Source organism: Heptranchias perlo, chromosome 15 (assembly GCF_035084215.1).
Source record: "Heptranchias perlo isolate sHepPer1 chromosome 15, sHepPer1.hap1, whole genome shotgun sequence".
Lineage (NCBI taxonomy): Eukaryota > Metazoa > Chordata > Chondrichthyes > Hexanchiformes > Hexanchidae > Heptranchias > Heptranchias perlo.
The window spans coordinates 25,087,752-25,107,209 of NC_090339.1; the positions used below are offsets into that span (position 1 = coordinate 25,087,752).

General features: G+C 42.6%; 1 protein-coding gene across 7 annotated transcripts in view; it reads right to left on the bottom strand.

The window, feature by feature from the left end:
* The window catches only part of phka1a (phosphorylase kinase, alpha 1a (muscle)), a 133,114-nt gene that overhangs the window by 21,869 nt on the left and 91,787 nt on the right, over positions 1-19,458 (bottom strand). For 6 of the 7 annotated variants that reach the window (XM_067996916.1, XM_067996918.1, XM_067996912.1 and 3 more), the window contains 7 exons: positions 17,416-17,555; positions 17,140-17,296; positions 16,669-16,748; positions 16,504-16,582; positions 14,488-14,617; positions 6,799-6,897; positions 6-112 (listed from right to left, as the gene is read on the bottom strand). In XM_067996916.1, coding sequence (XP_067853017.1) covers positions 6-112; positions 6,799-6,897; positions 14,488-14,617; positions 16,504-16,582; positions 16,669-16,748; positions 17,140-17,296; positions 17,416-17,555 — 792 coding nt within the window. The remainder of the gene's footprint in view (positions 1-5; positions 113-6,798; positions 6,898-14,487; positions 14,618-16,503; positions 16,583-16,668; positions 16,749-17,139; positions 17,297-17,415; positions 17,556-19,458) is intronic. The other variant, XM_067996917.1, reaches the window with a different exon arrangement.

The following is a 19,458-nucleotide window of genomic DNA, read 5'->3' on the forward strand; positions in this document are numbered from 1 at the left end:
CTCACCTGCTTCATCTCAGATTTTAGTTTGCTAATTCCAGCTCTCTCACTTTTTGTCACTCCAGTGTGATCCACATCATGGATCGAAATATATTTCTTGGTAGAATGATGAACTGTGGAGAGACAAGCAAGATGGTTACAGCTGGAACAGCAACATAAATGGCACAAACAGGATAGTAGTTCCAGCTGAAAATAGGTTGTGACACAATTTCAAACAGAATGACTGAAAAGGATAGGAATCTCACTGAGGCAGATTTAGGATGAAACAGACAACATCAAAACTTGTACACATGCATGGATTTCATTTTTGAGACATTTCCAATCTATGGTGAAATAAGCTGCTGAATAGTAGAAGTGTGATATGACTCAACTGAAATGGCAATTTGAAACAAAATAATTGATGATCATTTAGAGAGTTTAAATTTCTCTAAAATTTCTTTATGGCACTATTCTAACACAGATATTAATTTGTTTATTTTAAATGGGTTAACAACTCTAAATAATGCTGAAGTAATTTTATACAAATACATTAGGCAGCGACCTACCACAGGAAATGAAACCCCTATATTAGCTACACTGCACTGCACTACAGCACTTAAGTCCATAAGATAGGAACAAGGGGCCTGATATTACCATGGCGGCGGGGGGTCAACTGGGCACGTGGGTAACACGCCCGGTAAAATCAGTCTGCTCCAAGTGCAATCGCAGGCTGATTGTTCTTCCGGGTTCCCCGCTGCTATGCTGCGCGGCGGGCGGACTGCGCATGTGCAGTAAGGTCTGTCAGCTGGAGGAGCTCTATTTAAAGGGGCAGTCCTCCACTGACTGATGCTGCAAGAAATAGGAAAAATTACAGCATGGAGCAGCCCAGGGGGAAGGCTGCTCCCAGTTTGAATGATGCCTCACTCCAGCTCTTATTGGATGGGGTGAGGAGGGGGAGGACAGAGATCTTCCCCCCCGGCGGGCGGGAGGAAGCGGCCTGCCTTTGCCACCAAGAAGGCCTGGCTCGAGGTGGCAGAGGAGGTCACCTGCACCACCAACATATCGCGCACTTGCATACAGTGTAGGAGGCGCTGCAATGACCTCAGTAGGTCAGCCAAAGTGAGTACACTTACTCATTCCCCTGCACTCCATCTGCCACATCACCACCCCCACCCCACATCTCCTTCTGCACAGTCAACACTACTCTGTCACATCACTCCTCACACCCACTCAAACCTCATCCTCATCTTACCTGCACTTACTCACCTCGCCAGTACTCATCCCGCCACTACCACTCAACCCAATCCTCATACAATCTCATGGCTCTATCTCATACTCGCCCTCTCATGCATCTCTTTCACGATCAGCCTCACTCAACCTGCCACTACCTGTGCTGCAGCCACAGGGCATGCATCACATATGTACAGTAGGAAGCATAAAGCAAATGTGTAGTGAGCATGAAGGGGATGCACAAGGGTGTTTGAGGGTTTGTCATGGTTTTTCCTTATATTTAATTTCTGATCAACTCACATTACATATTACATTGGCACCACGACTGCCACGTCTTTGCAAATCTTGTCTGGTTTGTGCAATAATGCCCTTTCCTGAGGATCACAATGAAGACCCACAACTGATGCCACTCATTGTGTCACTGCAGAGTGGGTGTAGTGTATTTGCAGGGCACTTTTGTGCAGACGACAGAGATGTCGGCGATGTCCCCGGTGGCACCCTGGAAGGACGCGGAGAAGTTGTTAAGGGCAGTGGTGACTTTAACAGCGACAAGTAAGAAGATGGTGCTCGGGCCAGCCGGGAGCAGCTCGGCATGAAGGAGGCTGCAGATGTCCACAACTACATGTCGAGTGACTCTGAGCCTCCGTGTGCACTGCTGATCAGAGAGGTCCAGGAAGCTGAGCCTCGGTCTGTGGACCCTGTGGCGAGGGTAGTGCCCTCTGCGACGCATTTCTCTCTGCGGTTGCCCTCCCTCCTGCTGTGCAGGTGTATGTGTCACAGCACTGTGTTGTGGAGCTCCACGTATCAGAGTTGGATGGCGAGGCTGGTGATGATGTTCGCCCTCCGAGGAGGTCATGACTGCAGCTACGGCGGCCCCCATCCGGAAGATGCACATCTGAGGGGGTCCGCAAGGTAGGTACATGTGTCTGGATATCTGGGTAAGTGTGTAAGTTGGTGAATTTTGTTAGGAGGAGGGTGGTGGAGGCCAAACTTTGTCCAAGGTGACAGAGTGGCCTCCTGAAATGAGTGAGGGTCTCCCCCCCCCCCCCCCCCTCAACCTGTCAAATGGACCTTTGCAGCTGCCACAGGCTGGTGGCTGCAACACGTCCATTTGAACTGGGAGTGTTTTCCCCAGTATGGGAAACAGTCCCAGTTGTTTGCAAAATCCCACCCCTCCTAAAATATCATGTTAATCAGGTCTCTGAACGACCTGAAATACCTAAATAAATACCTTAAGTGGCACCCCGCCGGCTTTAATTGCTGGCGGGCGTCCCACATGTGGGGGCTGCGTGCGCATGTCAGTGCGTCAGTGGGGAACCCGGAAATGGGGCGGGTTGGAGCCGGGCTCCTGACCCGCCCCGGGAATCCCTGATTTTCGTAGCCCTCCCATCAGGAATGCACCCGATTGCGGGTGCTAAAATCGAGCCCAAGGAAACTCCTTTGAACTCATCCAGCTCACCCCCATGTACAACCCAATTATATCATTTTATTCTTCCCTACTACCTATATCCCTCTATCCCCCAATAGTTGTTTTTGTTTCCTGGATGTTTTCTTCTCCTTACAATTTTACGCAAGGAGGAAGCAGCTTAGTAGCCTTTATGGTTCCTACTAGTTTATGAGCACCAACCGATCAACATCCACTCATCTTCACACAAAGAAAAAAAATCAGCAGCAGATGATCATGTAATGTGAACTGAAATACAAGTTAAATGCAGCTCAATCTATCCTCCACCAAGCATAATCAACTACCCCAGCTTTGGGGATTTGTGTTCCAATTAGAATTGAATATTTAAATATCTTCCATTCATATATATCTATAATATATTAAAAGTTTTGCATATAGTAATGGATTCCTCAAAATATCATACTTACTTCTTGCAACACCATTATTTTAAACCATCTATCGCGCTTAAACTTAATTATTATCATTCTTTCTGCGCCATTGAGGCGCATAAGGCAGTAACCAATTAACACCATCTAATTCTGTCTTGGATTTTTGTTTCCAGCTCACGTAGTTGCAAGTGCACTTCAGCTGCATCCGTCGTTATTGTGAACTGTAGAGTTCCTCATGTTCGACCGCTAGCTCTTTTCCCTCGTGGCTCCCATTTCCATATTTGCTTTGGGATCCTTGTATCAGGCATTTTCAGAATGTGACAATGTTGGTCCATCTTTTCTTCCAGATTGTTATAGTCAGTGATGACATCTGTGCTTTCTGAAGTACACGTTCATTCATCATTATGTTAAACCATCTGATGTTAAAGAATTGTCGCAAACATCTAAACTGGAAGCTGTTGAGCCTGTTTTGGATGGCTGTGTTGAACTGCCACGTTTCTGATTCATGTAGGACACAGCCAGCACGTTGCTCTTAAAAATTCTCAACTTTCTCGAATCACATTTGATTTCCAGATTGAGAGAAGCATTTGAAAAGGTCCACGCTTAAACTTTCCTTATGCTTATTTTCCTTTTCAATGAGCTCTCCGGTTTCCAAGGCAGGCAACATTGTTCACAGGCCTATTAAAATTGATTAGCTCACCACTGCTGCCTCTCTGGTGGCCTCAATCCCCCTGTTCCACTCCCAACGGTGGTCTCTTGCCCTTGCCGAATCCCAACCTGTGCATTTTTTTTTACTGCAGGGCAGGATTCGCTAAAGGACTTCTTCAGCACTGAGCTCACAATGTAATTGTCAACTGAAGCTGGTGATTACAATACAAGTGGAGCCTGCCCTTCAGCTCAAGTAACCTATCCATGTGGACAGAACTTAATCCCTTAATAATTTTGAAGACCTCAATATGTTCCTTGAAAGCCTGTACTGTTCCACGGTAAAAAGTCCCAGCTCTCTAAGCCAGTCCTCATAATTAAACTTGGTAGAAATCAAGTGGCCCTTCTCTGAACTTTTTCCAGGGCCTCAATATATCCCCATCATGAGGGGATCAAAACTGGCCTCTGTCCCACATGAGGCCAGACCAAGGCCTTATACAAGGTAAGGATTGTACTTCTAGTTTTATATTTAATTGTCCTAGCAATGCAGCCTAGTACAATATTTGCTTTTGCAACAGCGTTGGAACACTGGTGAGTGCAAAAGGCATCTGCAAAGTTTTGTTAGTTAACCAAATCAAAATTGTATTTCCGAATATACAAACAATGACGGGTAGAAAAAGACCCTCTTGTCCATCCAGCCTGTCCCCCACAATTGAACTACCTCGTGTATCACAATATATACATTCCCCACCCCACTCAAAACCATGTGATCACCTGGGAGAGGCGAAAAAAGAAAAACTCAGGCCAATTTGGGGGGGAAAAAAATCTGGGAAATTCCTCTCCGACCCCCCTTCCTCATGGCGATCGAAACTAGTCCAGTAGATCACTCTGGCTCTGAGAATTCCTTGCAGGAGGCGATCTCCATCCCACCCAGAAACAGGTCCAGCTCTCACTTGAAGGAATTCAGCGAATTGGGCATCAACCGCACGAGCCGGCAGCTTGTTCCAGAGGTCCACTATTCACTGGGAAAAGAACCACCTCCTAACATCTAGCCTAGATCTCACCTTGTACAACTTAAAATTGTGACCCCTGGTTCTCTCTGATCTATTTATTTGGAACAAACAGTCAACTCAGACACAATCTATTCCCTTCATCATCTTATTAACCTCGATCAGGTCACCCCTAAATCTGCACTTCAATCTAAGCTCTTTTAGCCTAACTCAGATCCTTTAAACTGGGAATTAGTCTAGTGGCCCTCCTCTACACCCATTCTCAAGCCTCAATATCATCCACCATGTGAGAAGACCAAAACTGGACACAGGGTATTCCAACTGAGGTCTGACCACGGTCTTGTACAAAGACAAAATAGTATGCTTTGTCTTACAGTCAATTGTCCTATAAATGCACCCCAACAATCTATTCGCTCTACCTATCGCTTCACGGCATTGCTCGTGAATCCTTAAAGATCTATGCACTAGAACGCCCAGATCCCTTTACATCTCCACCTTATTTAATGCTTTTCCCTGAAGGTTGTATATATGTTGAGCGTTTGCCCTGCCCACATCGTTAACGCTGCACTTTTCCAAATTAAACATCCTTTGCCAGTCACAAGCCAAATCCCCCAACACATCAAGATCCGCCTGAGGCAAGTCAGCATCGTCTACAGTCCTAACACTTGCGCAGATCTTGGTATCATCTGCAAATTTGTAGATCGTGCCCCCAACACCTATATCTTGGTCATTAATAAAAATAGTAAAGAGCAACGGTCCTAACAGCAATCCTTGTGGGACACTACTGGTGACCGGTCTCCAAACAGATCCAAATCCATCTATAACTACTTTCTGCCTATGGCCTTCTAGCCAGTTCAGCTTAATATATTACCACTAATATCGGAGGCTTCGATCTTGTAGAAGCCTCTTATGCAGTACTTTCTCAAAAGCTTTTTAGAAATCTAAGTAGACAATGTCTACTGGGCTTCCCTCATCCACCAACTTGGTAACTTCTACATAAAATATAATCAAATTTATAAGACATGACTTTCTTCTTTTGAAGTCATGTTGGGTGTCCCCAATATGTCCCTCTCTATCCAAGTAACCGTATATTGCATCCCTAATGATTCCCCCAAGCATATTTCCTATCATTGATGTCAAACTAATGGGCCTATAGTTACCTGGGTTCGTCTTGTCTCCTTTTTTAAAGATGGGGACTACATTAGCCTCCTTCCAATCTACGGGAACCATCCCAGAGTGCAGTGAGCTGTTAAAAATACGGGCAAGAGGTTTGCACAGCACGTGTCCCATCTCCGAGGACCCTTGGATGGTATCATCCAGTCTGGCTGCTCTATCTATTTTCTGGTTCTTAATTCTATCTAAAACAATATGTTCATCTATGTTAATATTACTAATTTTATTGCATCATTAAATTGTAACAGTCGAGCATCATCTTCAAGAGTACTCATTTAATATTTCTGCCATACCCTGTGAGTCCTTCGTAACTTGCCCTTGTGAATCCTTCAATGGCCCAATACAGTCTGACAGTTCTCTGGCTCTTCATATAACGGAAAAGCTTTTCCCATTACTTCCACAATTGTCTACAATCCACTTTTCCATTATCCTTTTAGCTGATCGAATAGTATCCTTTGTATACTTAACTCTGTTTAGTTGAGTATTAGATGCCTTTAGATTGTAGAAACATTTTTGTTTACAAATTATTTGTCTTTGTACATGACCAGTCAGCCACCTTGACTTTTTCTTACCAAACTCCCTTCTTTTGACTTTGGGTACATATTTATCTTCCACATTTATCATCTTGTTCTTAAACACTTTCCATTTCTATTCTGCATTGGTCATAATTGAATGCATGTTCAGAACATGGAAAAGTCAAATCACGGGTGGGATGCTACTGTCTGTACCTTTCTGTGAAGGATCACATAAGAGCTAACTAGGTCATAAGCCACTGATGTAATTTCAGAATGATCCATTTTAAAAACACCCTACTTTGACAGATCAGATTGCTGAACATTAAATATTACTTTTGGTCAGTTTATTTCATTAGTGTTAGATCGTGCACATACTTTGGTAAAAGAACAAATTAGGTAAAAAAAAATAACTACTTTTCTCGATTTCAAATTCCTTTCCGCTCAGAATATGGTGCAGAAGTGTCTTCAAATCAGAGGGTCTCATAGACATTAAATATTCAGTTGCTTCTTCACCTAAGAGTCAAAATTATAGGAATGAATTGACATCAAGATGAGATTATTGCAATCAGAAAAGCAAACAGAATGCTACGATTATAAAACAAATATATTACAGCATAACATCCAGAGGCTTGTGCCAAGTCTTTACAATGCACTGGTCATACCACACTTGGAGTACTGTATTTAATTCTGATCACATCACAAAAACCATATACAAGCATTAGACAGGACTCAGAGGCCAAAGATCGATCTCAAGTATAAAAAGGTACACACTATGAGAAAAGCAAGAAGCTTAAATTCTACGTCCAGAAAGAGGCAGGTTAAAGATGCACCCCGGTGATATATACAAAGTATTGAATAACATAGATGGGATAAAGCCTGAATATTACTTCAAAATAAACCAGAAAACAGGATCAGAGGATATGAATTTGAATTAGTGAAAAATATCATTTTGAAGATTAGAGGTACGTGCTGGAGTTTATCTAGTCTGAATGCCGCTGCCACCTGCTGGGTGAAAAACATCCTCAGACAATTTCTGCTGCTGATTGATTGGAAAGCAAAGGAAATGGATCCCGCAAATGGGTACTCAATTGCAGCTTTACTAAGTCGGGCGGATGCAGACACTGTGGTTCAAACTATCCAGGAAAGTACTCCCTGGCCGGGAACTGCAACTGGATCATAGTGGATCAAAGGCTGGCCATGTTTTGAGGTAAACATTTACCTGAGGAAGGAGGAAGTCTCCGAAAGCTTGTGAATTTAAAATAAAATTGCTGGACTATAACTTGGTGTTGTAAAATTGTTTACAATTGTCAACCCCAGTCCATCACCGGCATCTCCACATCATGTTTTGAGGCAAAGAGCAGGTATGTAAAAGTGCCTGTAATAAGATCTCTCAAAGATGGATCCTGAACTAACTAGCTGCTTTTTGTCTTAAAATATAAATATTGGTGCCTTTTGATGCTGGGATTTAGGGCATGCTTGGCTGACACTTACCAAAATCAATACCTGTTCCTGAGTCAAGCTGTCTGCTCTGACTCAGCTGGTCAAAGTCACCCAACCTTTTGTCTGGAATGTGCAATTTGATCCAGTCATTGTCAGGCGTGCCACCGAGTTCAGAGAACGCACAGCGCTGGCGCCACCGAGTTCAGAGAACGCACAGCGCTGGCGCCACCGAGTTCAGAGAACGCACAGCGCTGGCGCCACCGAGTTCAGAGAGAAGGGGTGAGGCCATGGAGGGATTTCAACATGAGGATGAGAATTTTAAAATCAAGGTGTTGGTGGATTGGGAGCCAATGTACGTCAGTGAACACAGTGGTCATGGGTGAACGAGACTTGCTGTGAGTTAGGATACATGCAGCAGAGTTTTGGATGAGCTCAAGTATATTGAGGGTGGAAGATGGGAGGCCTGCCAGGAGGACATTGTAATAGTCACATCTGGAGATAACAAAGGCATGGATGAGGCTTTCAGCAGCAGATGGACTGAGGCAGGGGCTGAGACGGGCAATGTTGTGGAGGTGGAAGTAGGTGGTCATTGTGATAGAGAGGATATAGGGGCAGAAGCTAAGCTCAGGGTCAATTAGGATGCTGAGGTTACAAACAGTCTGTGTCAGCCTGAGACAGTGGCCAGGGAGGGAGGTGGAATCAGTAGCGAAGGAACGGAGTTTGTGGCGGGAACCGAAGACAATGTCTTTGGTCTTCCCAATGTTTAATTGGAGGAATCAAAATTGGATGTTGGTCAAGCAGTGTGACAAATCAGAGGCAGTGGAGGGGTCGAGAGAGGTGATGGTGGTGGTGAGGTAGAGCTGGCTGTCATCAGCATACATGTGGAACCTGATGTCATGTCTTCGGATGATGCCGCCAAGGGAAATTGCTAAATTCAAACAGAGGCAGTAACTGTTGCCACTACTGAAGTGACAACAGCTGCTATACCCTCCTCCTAATGTTTGGCTGGTGGCTAGATGGATCACCTGGACTGCCACAGGAACATAGGAATAGGAGTAGGTCAGAGCCCCTCAAGCATGTTCACCATTCAATTAGATCATGGTTGATCTGTATCTTAACTCCATTTACCCACCTTGGTTTCGTGTCCCTTAGAATTTTATTAGGCAAGGGTACTATCAATCTCAGTCTTGAAATTTTCAATTGACCCTCAGCCTCAACAGCTTTTTGGGGGAGGAGTGTTCCAGATTTCCACTACCTTTTAGTGAAGAAGTGCTTTCTGACATCACCCCTGAACATCCTAGCTTTAATTTTAAGGTTATGCCCCTCTGTTCTGGACTCTCCCACCAGAGGAAATAGTTTCTCTCTATCTACCCTATCAAATCCTTTTAGGAACCTCAATTAGATCACCCCTTAATCTTCTACACTCAAGGGAATACATAGAGTCTATGCAACCTGTCCTTATAATTTAAATCTTTTAGCCCTGGTATCATTCAGGTGAATCTGCACTCAAGGCCAATATATCCTTCCTGAGGTGCGGTGCCCAGAACTGAATGCAGTACTCCAGATGGGGTCTAATCAGAGCTCTGTACAGCTGTAACATAACTTCCACCCCTTTGTATTCCAGCCCCCTTGAGATAAAGACCAACATTCCATTAGCCTATTTAATTATTTTTTGTACCTGTCCGCTAGATTTTATTGATTTTTGTACTTGGGCCCCTAAATGTCTCTGGTCAACCACAGTTCCTAGCTTCTCATCATTTAGAAAATAGTCTGATCTATCTTTCTAAGGTCCAAAGTGGATGACCTCATACTTCCCCACATTGAACTCCATCTGCCATAATTTTGCCCACTCACTTAATCTATCAATGTCCCTTTGCAACTTTCTGCTCCCATCTGCACTATTTACTGTGCCACTTAACTTAGCGTTGTCAGCAAACTTAGATATATGGCTTTCTATTCCTTCATCCAAGTAACTTATAAATGTAGTGAAAAGCTGCAGCCCAGTACAGATCGTTGGGGAACACCATTAGTCACATCCTGCCAATATGAGTACATACCCATTATCCCTACTCTCTGTCTTGTACCTACTAATCAATTCCCTATCCATGCCAACAGGTTGCCTCCAATTCCATGTGCTCTCATTTTTGTTAACAGTTTCTTATGTGGCACCTTGTCGAATGCCATCAGCATGCTCTGTAAAAACTCCAATGAAACTTCCTTGTCTGCTGGGGGATTGAGGCCTCTACATTGCAAGTAGCTGCTGGTGGGATTGCATGGGCAGGCCATAAGTCTCACCCTGCCACTTCATCAACGCTGTCTCATTGACGTTTGTGGGACCTTGCTATGTGCAAATTGGCTGCTATATTTTGGTTCCTTTATTTCTTTCCTTCCGTCCCTTGGTATGGCCTCCATCTTCATGCCTGCAAGCCCAAGGGGCACAGGCTTGGGTTTATCCAATACACAACATATTTAACCATCCATCACCATATCAGGATGGACAATATCAAGTGCTTTCAGGCCTCACCCTCCTGCCAAGACCACCTACTACTCCAGGGCAATCCTGGAGAGCAACAAAAACCCTCCACTTCTTTACTACACCATCAATCCCCTCCATCCTCCCCCTTTCGCTCCTGTTAACCCCAATTCCTCCCGCTGCTCCTGCTTCCCTTTCCCCCGGGCTTTGCTCTCCGCCCCCCCCATATCTGCATTGGCTGCATTTTTGGTGCTCAGCCTTCGGCCTCCAGTCCCCACTTTTAGTGAACAGCAGCGAGGGCAGACCTACAATGCGCATGCACGGCAAGGTGCATCGACCTGCGCTGCGCGTCATCAAAAGAGGAAGTACTTATGCCCTGGCACTAGTCAGTGTACTAATGCAACAGGCAGTTGTGCTAGACCTGGAAGCTTTCCAACATGTATTTCCCAGCTTTGTCCACTCATTTTAAGCAAGCTGTCATGCAACAAAGTCCCTTTCTGCACTTGATTTACTTTTGGTCTCATAAAAGATGAGGGTTTCTGTTCCATGCCAAGCCCCAGGGGCCTTCTTCATTTGTAAGAATTGGCCTTCAACTTTATAGCAGCTGAGATTGCCTTTCAAGTACAAGGTGACCACACTACATTCTCCTATACATTCCACAAGATGGCTCACAAAATGGCAAAAAATGAGAGATTCTGTGATTGTTGATACAACATTGGAGGTGAGTCAACCTAAAACTAACCCACAGAAGTGGAACGATTTTTAAAACATGTCATTCTGTTTGGGCTTTCTAAAAAAAAGAGTTGCCCTTAGCAGACTAAGTTTAAGTAAAATGCATTGTAAAAAAGACAACTAAAGATTTTTTTTTAAACCGAAATAAAGTCATAAAGTCACATTTAAGATGAAAAGTTCAACAAAAACAGGAGAAATGGGGAAATTAACAATTCTGCTAGCAATTTGGGCAGGGGAGGCCAAAGCTGTCCTTCCTGTTCCTCCTAGCCCCACAAAGGAAAGAAAAACACTTACCTATTTTGGCCTCTTCTAGAAGCGGCTTCCCCATTCAAGCCAGAGTTAAAATTGCAGTTAGGTCCCAGTGACATAATCGGGACATGATATGCATATGTAAAGAAGGACCCTGCCAGCTTTGGGTGGGTGTCCTTGCTGCCTGCTCAAGAGAGCAGGTTAAAATCGTGGATGGCGAAATCTTGGCGGCTCCAGGGCGGGTAAGTAACTCGGGACATTTTAAACTGTCCACCTGCCTGGTTTACATAGAATTTTACAGCACAGAAACAGGTCATTCAGCTCAACTGGTCTATGCTGCTGTTTATGTTCCACACGAGCCTTCTCCCACCTTACCTCATTTCACCCTATCAACATTCCGCTGTGAGTTTCAGAGCAATGATGTGTTTATAAAGTGAGGGAGGGAGAAGTTCCTCTGAAGGAGAAAAAAGGTGCCCAGGCGATTTCTCCCACCCCCAGTGAATGACAGCCAATATCCTAGGCTGAACAAAAGAAGAATGCAGTAATTCTCAATACTGGCTTGTTTCAACATTTGTACAGCGCCCATAGCAGCTTCAGTTTGTACAAGAGAAATTAGGCATCAATGAGATTGGGTACGGTAGCATAGTGGTTATGTTACTGGACTAATAATCTGGAGACATGAGTTCAAATCCTGCCATGGCAGCTGGGGAATTTAAATTCAGTTAATTAAAATAAAATCTGAAATAAATGGTGGCAGTAATGAAATAAAAAGCTAGTATCAATAATGGTGGCAATGAAACTATTGGATTGTTGTAAAAAGCCATCTGGTTCACGAAGCAAGGAAACCTGCTATCCTTACCCGGTCTGGCCTATATGTGACTCCAGACCCACAGCAATGTGATTGATTCTTAACTGCCCTCTGAAATTGCTAAGCCACTCAGTTGTACTGCAGCAGTTCAAGAAGGCGGCTCACCACCACCTTCTCAAGGGCAATTAGGGATGGGCAATAAATGCTGGCCTTGCCAGTGATGCCCACATCCCATGAACGAATAAAAAAAAATCAAAATTAATTTTCAAGAATGTCTATCTACACAATAAATTGTGTAGTCATTCAATTTCACAATGGGAAGGAGGTGTTAGCCAAAATTATACATACCATGTCTCTGAATATAATTTGGGTTCAGGCCCGTTGTATCATTCATGACCACACATGTATATTCTTTTAAAACAATTATTTTTACAATTAAAACAATTATACTTTTAATGTATATTCTTTTAAAACAATCAATTAAAGCTTTATTTACGACAGACTTCAAGTACCACCAAAGCTGCAATATGATCAAAGCACTAAGAGGACACTGCGCTACATTTCTGCTATGAGGCAACCATACCGCGGAACGCAGAGATTATCTGTGTTCCGGGAGTGATGCCAGTCTCTGTGTTTTGTGGAGCATTTATCATAGCTTCCCGAATAACTGTAGACACTTTTCCTTTACTGCCTTTCTTAAAAGGATGTTCTGATAGTGTTAGATGAAAAAGGGTGGGAGGAGGCTAGAGTGGAGCATAAACGCCGGCACAGACGAGTTCGGCTGAATGGCCTGTTTCTGTGCTGTAAATTCTATGTAATTATCACTGCTGTGTGAGAGCTCTGTTGCAACTCTTTTGTTTCTCAGCTTTCCCATGATATTTATCACACTTGTCTGAACAGTTAGCACTTTTTTGCTGCAGGTATCCTTTCAATCAGTACTAGTAAACATCAATTACCTTTTCTTTTTCTAAAGACAATTTCATTATAGGACCCATCCCACTTACATGTCCACAGTCCTTAGCATCTTCCAGGGGCATTTCTATACCATCTTAATTGTTTCTACAGGCTACTTTCCTATACAATACCACCTGTCAGATGCTCCAAAACATTGATTAGCTATTTTAAAATATTATGGCCTAAAGCTACATTATTTTTTTAAAACTATTACACAGTTAGGAGGTACAATAATAAAAAAAGCATAGCAATATTACACTAACAAGTTTCTTCAATCAATCAGGTTTGCTGCAGTATCCCTGATTAACCCTTTTTATCTTAGTCTCTGACTAGGTATCATCCAACAGAGGGAAGCAATTTTTTAAAAACAGGATTCCACTTTCATTTCCATCTGGGTACTATGGAGTAATAATTAACTTTCAGTGAAATCCAGTGATGATTGTTGAACAGAAGTGACACTGGTCTATGACATTTGTCAAGAAAGGATTGTGATTCACACAATTACTGCTTGTTTGCACAACTATGGAAACATTGTAAGGAAGTGTTTATACCAGCTAAAGAAAACATAGGAGGCAGCAATTTTGCCCATGAAGTCCACTCATTCCAGAGATGAGGTACAAACATGAACTCCAGCCTACCTATTTAATCTCCTGTTAGAAAGCTCTGCATAAATAATCCCTTATCCCCAAAAGCAAAGAAAATTCTACAATATCTCCCCATCCCCACAAAGCAATCCTGACCCTCTGCCATCCACAGGTGTCAATCCTTTGTCCCACCCAGTGCCAGTACCACATGCTTTGCCAGGACCATTAGAAGCTGGCAACTTATTGAAGATGTACATGCTACTATAAGAAAGTAGTGTGAACAGAAATGGCATCCAAAGGGGCTACAGACCGAACAATAACATAACATCCCTCAGCTCATAAGCAGTGAAGTTGTTGCAGTTTTGAAGAATTTGAAAAATAAACAAAACTTGGCAATTGTCCCACATCCCAGGCAGTATTTCCTTCAGCTATGGACCTTGGTAAAAAAATAAAATATGGGTTCTAGAAACAACATTTTTCTTTAAATATAGAATTTTACATTGTAGTGAGGTGGCCCCAAGACTCAGAGACCTATCATTTTTTTGGGAGGAAGGAGGAATAGTCACAGAAATGGGTCCAGTCTCTACAGAAGGGAGTACTTGGGAAAAAAAAAGTAAACTTTTCCAATATAGAGATGGCACCTGCAAGTAATGAGGCAGCATACTTAGTTCGACCACCAGGAATGCTGGCCAGTTGGCAGAATCCGGAAACATCTATAGACTATTTCCCCAACCCTTCCCCCACTATTATTTCTCTAGGACTGGCTCTGAACACAGCCGTTCAGTTTGAATGTATATATTTTCAGGCATAGTTTGTTTTACCATCCTCAGAGAAAGGCTGCTGATGTTTCTGAGAAGCTTTACCTGAACACTTGAGACAATTGGCCAGTTCGGTTGTCATGACCTGAATAATTAGTCCAATACGCAGTCGGAACATTTCAGCAAACAAATTGGGTTCTGTCCTTATGTACATTGCTAGGTAAACCACAACTTCCTACCAAAAAAAGAAAGGATCATGAATGTAAAATAAAGTAACAGATAGAATGTGCAAAAAAAAATTGTGAATCCATTCGGCTAATCGTGCCTGAGTCGGCTCTTTGAAAGAGCTATTCTCTTTCCTGCTCCCCTCCACTCCCCTGCTCTTTCCCCGTAGCCCTGCAATTTGCTCCCCTTCAAGTTTTTATCCAATTCCCTTTTGAAAGTTACAATTGAATCTACTCCCAGCACCCTTTTGAGGAGATCATAATAACTCAATGTGTAAAAAAAATTCTCATCTCACTTCTGGCTCTTTTACCAATTATCTTCGATCTGTGTCCTCTGGTTACCAAACCTTCTGCCAGTGGAAACAGTTTCTCCTTAATTACACAAAACCCTTCATGATTTTGAATGTCTCTATTAAATCTCCCCTTAATCTTCTTTGCTCAAAGGAGAACAATCCTAGCTTCTCTAGTCTCTCTACATGAACATATTGTACAAAGGGGTACAATCCAAACCCACACCAATTTTTTGTGCTACAGAACAGCAATTTGTAAAAAAAAGTCAACACCCTTTTTATAATTTGAGGCAATAATCACAAAAATGGACCATGAAAATGAAAAAGATTCATAAAGAGAGCTAGATAATGGATATTACTCCCCAGAGTACAGTAAACCCTTATTCTCTGGATGAAGGTATATAGTCAATTAAGCGCAAAGCAAGCACCGCAAGCAGGAAAGTTACATGCCTAGTCCTCTCAAGCGTCTGTATTTGGAAGCTATCCACATTTGCCAATTTTGTAACTGACCTCTTGCAGTACTAATGTATATATCCTAACTAAGCTCCACACTAGTTCTCTTGTTTAAATGGGAGTTACATATGAATAATTTACAGAGAGAAAGATAACATTTTAGCTATGCTAAAGCCAGAAAAATAGAACTAAGCACTAGCTAGCAATGTTACATACAGTTCCCAGGCTTTGGTTGGCGGAAAGGGAAGGGGCAGATGATGTTTTTACATAATTCTTACACCTCTTAGCCTTCAAATCTCTCTCTCTCTCTGGCATGTAGCATCCTACGATGAAATAGATTTTAACATTTGTGACCTTGAGCCTCATTCTATTAGTGTTAGCTTAGCTCAATTGGTAGAACTCATATCAGAAGTTAGAGGTTCAAGCCCCACACTAGGGGTTAAGTGCACAACCTAGGTTGACACTCCAGTGCAGTACTGAAGGAACTGAAGGAGTACTGCACTGGTCAGTGGTACCATCCTTCAGATAAGATGTTAAACCAAGGTCCTGCTTGGTAGTTCTGGTGATTCATGTGGACATTAAAGTCTCCATGGTACTATTACACCCTGCACATAGAATCCCCCCAATATCTATACAAGTTATAAAATTGTTTTCCCCCCCTGCCCCCCTGCTCCCCCCACCCCAAGAAAAAAAAAAGAAACTCAAATTTCCTATCCCAACATGGATCCATCATTTCAGATTTCCTTCCTTCTTGAGCTCGTATCCTAAGGTGGCTCCATTTATTTTAATGAGACTTGCAATGTCAGACTGGCCTGGCAATCAATTCAGTGTTCCCAACCCTGGGAAACACAGCACAGACAATGCCCACGGCATATATCCAGTGAGATATCTTTAGCTTAAATGCACTGGTGACATCAAGTAGCAGAACAATCTTTGTACTTTTATTGTATTCACAAACCGTCCAACCTGAACCTTTTGAATCACATGTAGATGTCAAACAGGAACAGCAGCAATCCCATTGGACAACTCAACAATGACTGAAGTAATCCACTGACAACAAGGGGAGAAACGTGATTTGGCCATTAAAGCTGAAGGTGGATAAAATTAGGATTTTAAATTGGACTTGATAAGAATTTTATGGTGCATGAACTAACCTGTGTGAGGATGGCCAGATTGGTATTTTGTTCGCAAGCTTCGTCAATCAGTTTTGTAAGTTCGTCAGGTGGCAAAGGTCTATTGAGAAAGGAAAATCATAAGTTAATGTTGTAACTATTTCAACCTAATGTGATCTGACAGCCAGTCTTCAGTGAAGTACTCACGATGAAATTGTTTTCTCACGGGGCTCAGGAGGAAGGCCAACAGTCAGATGCTTCTGATTTGACAAGAGTGTTGTGCAGGCCTGTGATAGATACCATCATAATGCAGCATTAGTAAGTAATATTATACACTAAAAAAATACAGTAATCAATTAGAACCAGTTACTTAGGTTACTGAAAATGAAGGTGCTCCAGTATCTCAATAAAATACTACATTATTTCCCTATGTTCAATGAAAAACACACCAGATGATGTGGCCATACAGCATACAAAGGTCCCAGGTTCAATCCTTGATCACTGCTAAGTTAGTCAATTTCAGGCAAGTCAGCAGTGGGGCACACATATGGTCACAAAAGAAGTCAAGGTACCCCACTCGTGATTATTCAGTAACTTGTTGGAATGTTCATACATGGGTGATCACAGGATACGACTTAGTTATGCAGTTTAATATTAAAGTGTTAGATCTTTAGCTACCTCATCAAGTTCTTCAATCTTTTTCTGGAGCATACCAGAAATATAACGGATTAGTCCCCATCGTTGAGCAGTGCCAGCTTTTGTGTACAGCTCTATTAGGAGGTCACGGACAGTTGTACCAGGATGGCCAGTCAGATGTGTATCCCAATCTATACCCCTGCACAACAGAACAGAAGGGTGGGGAAAGAGAAGCAGAAACAAAAAAAAATCAAACCGCATATTGATCAATATCTCAAAAAAAATTAAACTTTTTTTTAAAAAAGAGAAAAATCTTACTTCATGACATAGATTAGGTGGAGTATTTCAACCTGTTCTTGCAACTGTGAGCACATTTTCAACTGTTCTACCAAGGCTTTGCAGTCTATTTCACCAGAGGCATCTCTAGGCAATTCGTCTGTTACAGTTATTGATGGAAACTGATACAGAATAAGAACAATTCCAAAAGTTATAATTCTGATTCTTTAACTGCTTCAGTCACACAACATGAATCGAGCATTCCATTAGCACAGGTACAGTAGTGCATTGTATGGTACTGGACTAACAACTCAGAATTCCTAAGTTTAAATCCCACCAGGGCAAGTTCTGAATTGTAATCTTATAATTTATGGCTGCCATAAAAAAACCCAAGTGGCTCACAAACGTCCTTCAGGGAAGGGAACCTGGCACCCTTACTTGGTCTGTTCCTCACCATGTGGTTGACTCTTAATACCTTCTGAAGTTTCAATGAAGGGCAACTAGGGATGGGTAATCTATGCAGCCTCATCAGTGCCACCCATATACAAAATATAATTTAATGTTAGCTGGTCATAAATTTTAAAAAATAAGTGCATAACTGACTGGAAAAGGAGATAGAGAGGAAGTATATGGCTGTGCTACATTGACATAATGAAAAATAAATGAAAATGTTCAGCTATGACCTTATTGCAAAATAGTACTTATACAATCTCATAGTGCAGCCATTAGTGGATGGCTTGAACAAAACCACTTTCAGTTTAACTTAAATGTGTATTTTGAATTCTTCTTTCTCCTATAAGAATTTTTTGAGCTCATGGAGGAAACACAACTTCTGAGCGTAAGAAACTTCTTTATCCAGAGTTGGAATTAACCATTTTTAGGTCATGTAAAACATAGGATAGATTCTCCCTTTACGTTATTCCAACAAACACTCCTAGATCAGGTTCTACTTTGAATCTGGGCTAATAGAGTGGCACTGGGTTTGAGCCCAACACCACCAGGTCAAATACCACTAAGAGGGAAAAGCTTTACAGGGCAATGGGGAAAGAGCAGGGGATTGGGACTTATTGGATAGCTCTTTCAAAGACCTGGCACAGGCACAATGGGCTGAAAGGCCTCCTCTTGTGCTGTACCTACTATGATACAATCAAGTGTCCCAAGTAAGAGGATGGCACCACTATGCAAAGTAAAGCTTTCTTTACACTATCTTATCAAGCATATCAGGTCACATGCAGCATTGGTTAGATAATGATGGCTACAAATTTCCCCAGTTTGTGGTACAAAATTCTCTGTTGAAGATCAGTTTTCTCCCTTTTTACATCCTCTTCATTTGATGGCAGTCTCTTGCTGGGTTTCATGGATTCTGGGAATCTTCCAGTACCTCACCCATGTGGCCATTCATGTGTGAGCCTGGAGAGTTAGTGATAACAGGCTATTTAGTTATTGGGGGCATCACAGCTAAGCACAACTCTGTCCTCAATGTCCACAGATTTGCACTTTCCAGCAAGGCCATTGCATAACAATTACAGCAGGAAACGCTGGGTCATGTTCTTCTTCTTCCTGGCCCAAGGGCATTCAGGCCAATCGCAGTGCTTAAAACAAAAACACAAAATACTGGAGACACTCAGCAGGTCAGGCAGCATCCGTTGAGAAAACATGTGTCAGTTAATGATTCAGGTATAAAACCCTCCTCACAATTGAAAGATATTGCAGATGAACAGCGTTTAAGAAGGAAAAGAAAAAGGGGAAGGGGAGGGGAAAAAAACACACAACAACCACATGCGTACAAGATAGAGCTGGATTTTAACCCTATCCACTCCAACAGGTGGGTAGTTAAAAATTAGGTCATTTACCTGCTCAGAACTCAACCCTTTCCCACCATTCATGATTTTAACCTGCAGGTTCATGAGGCGAGTGCCTTAAACAGGAGGGAACTTTGTAAATTTATGCAAATCGAGGTCCTGTTACATCAGGAGGACCCCAATAGCATTTTAACTAGGGCCTAAGTGGAGAAACCTGCGTGGTTTTCCTGCCAGGCTGAAAGTCAGCAGCTGACAGGAAGGATGGAGAGGCCATACAGGTAAG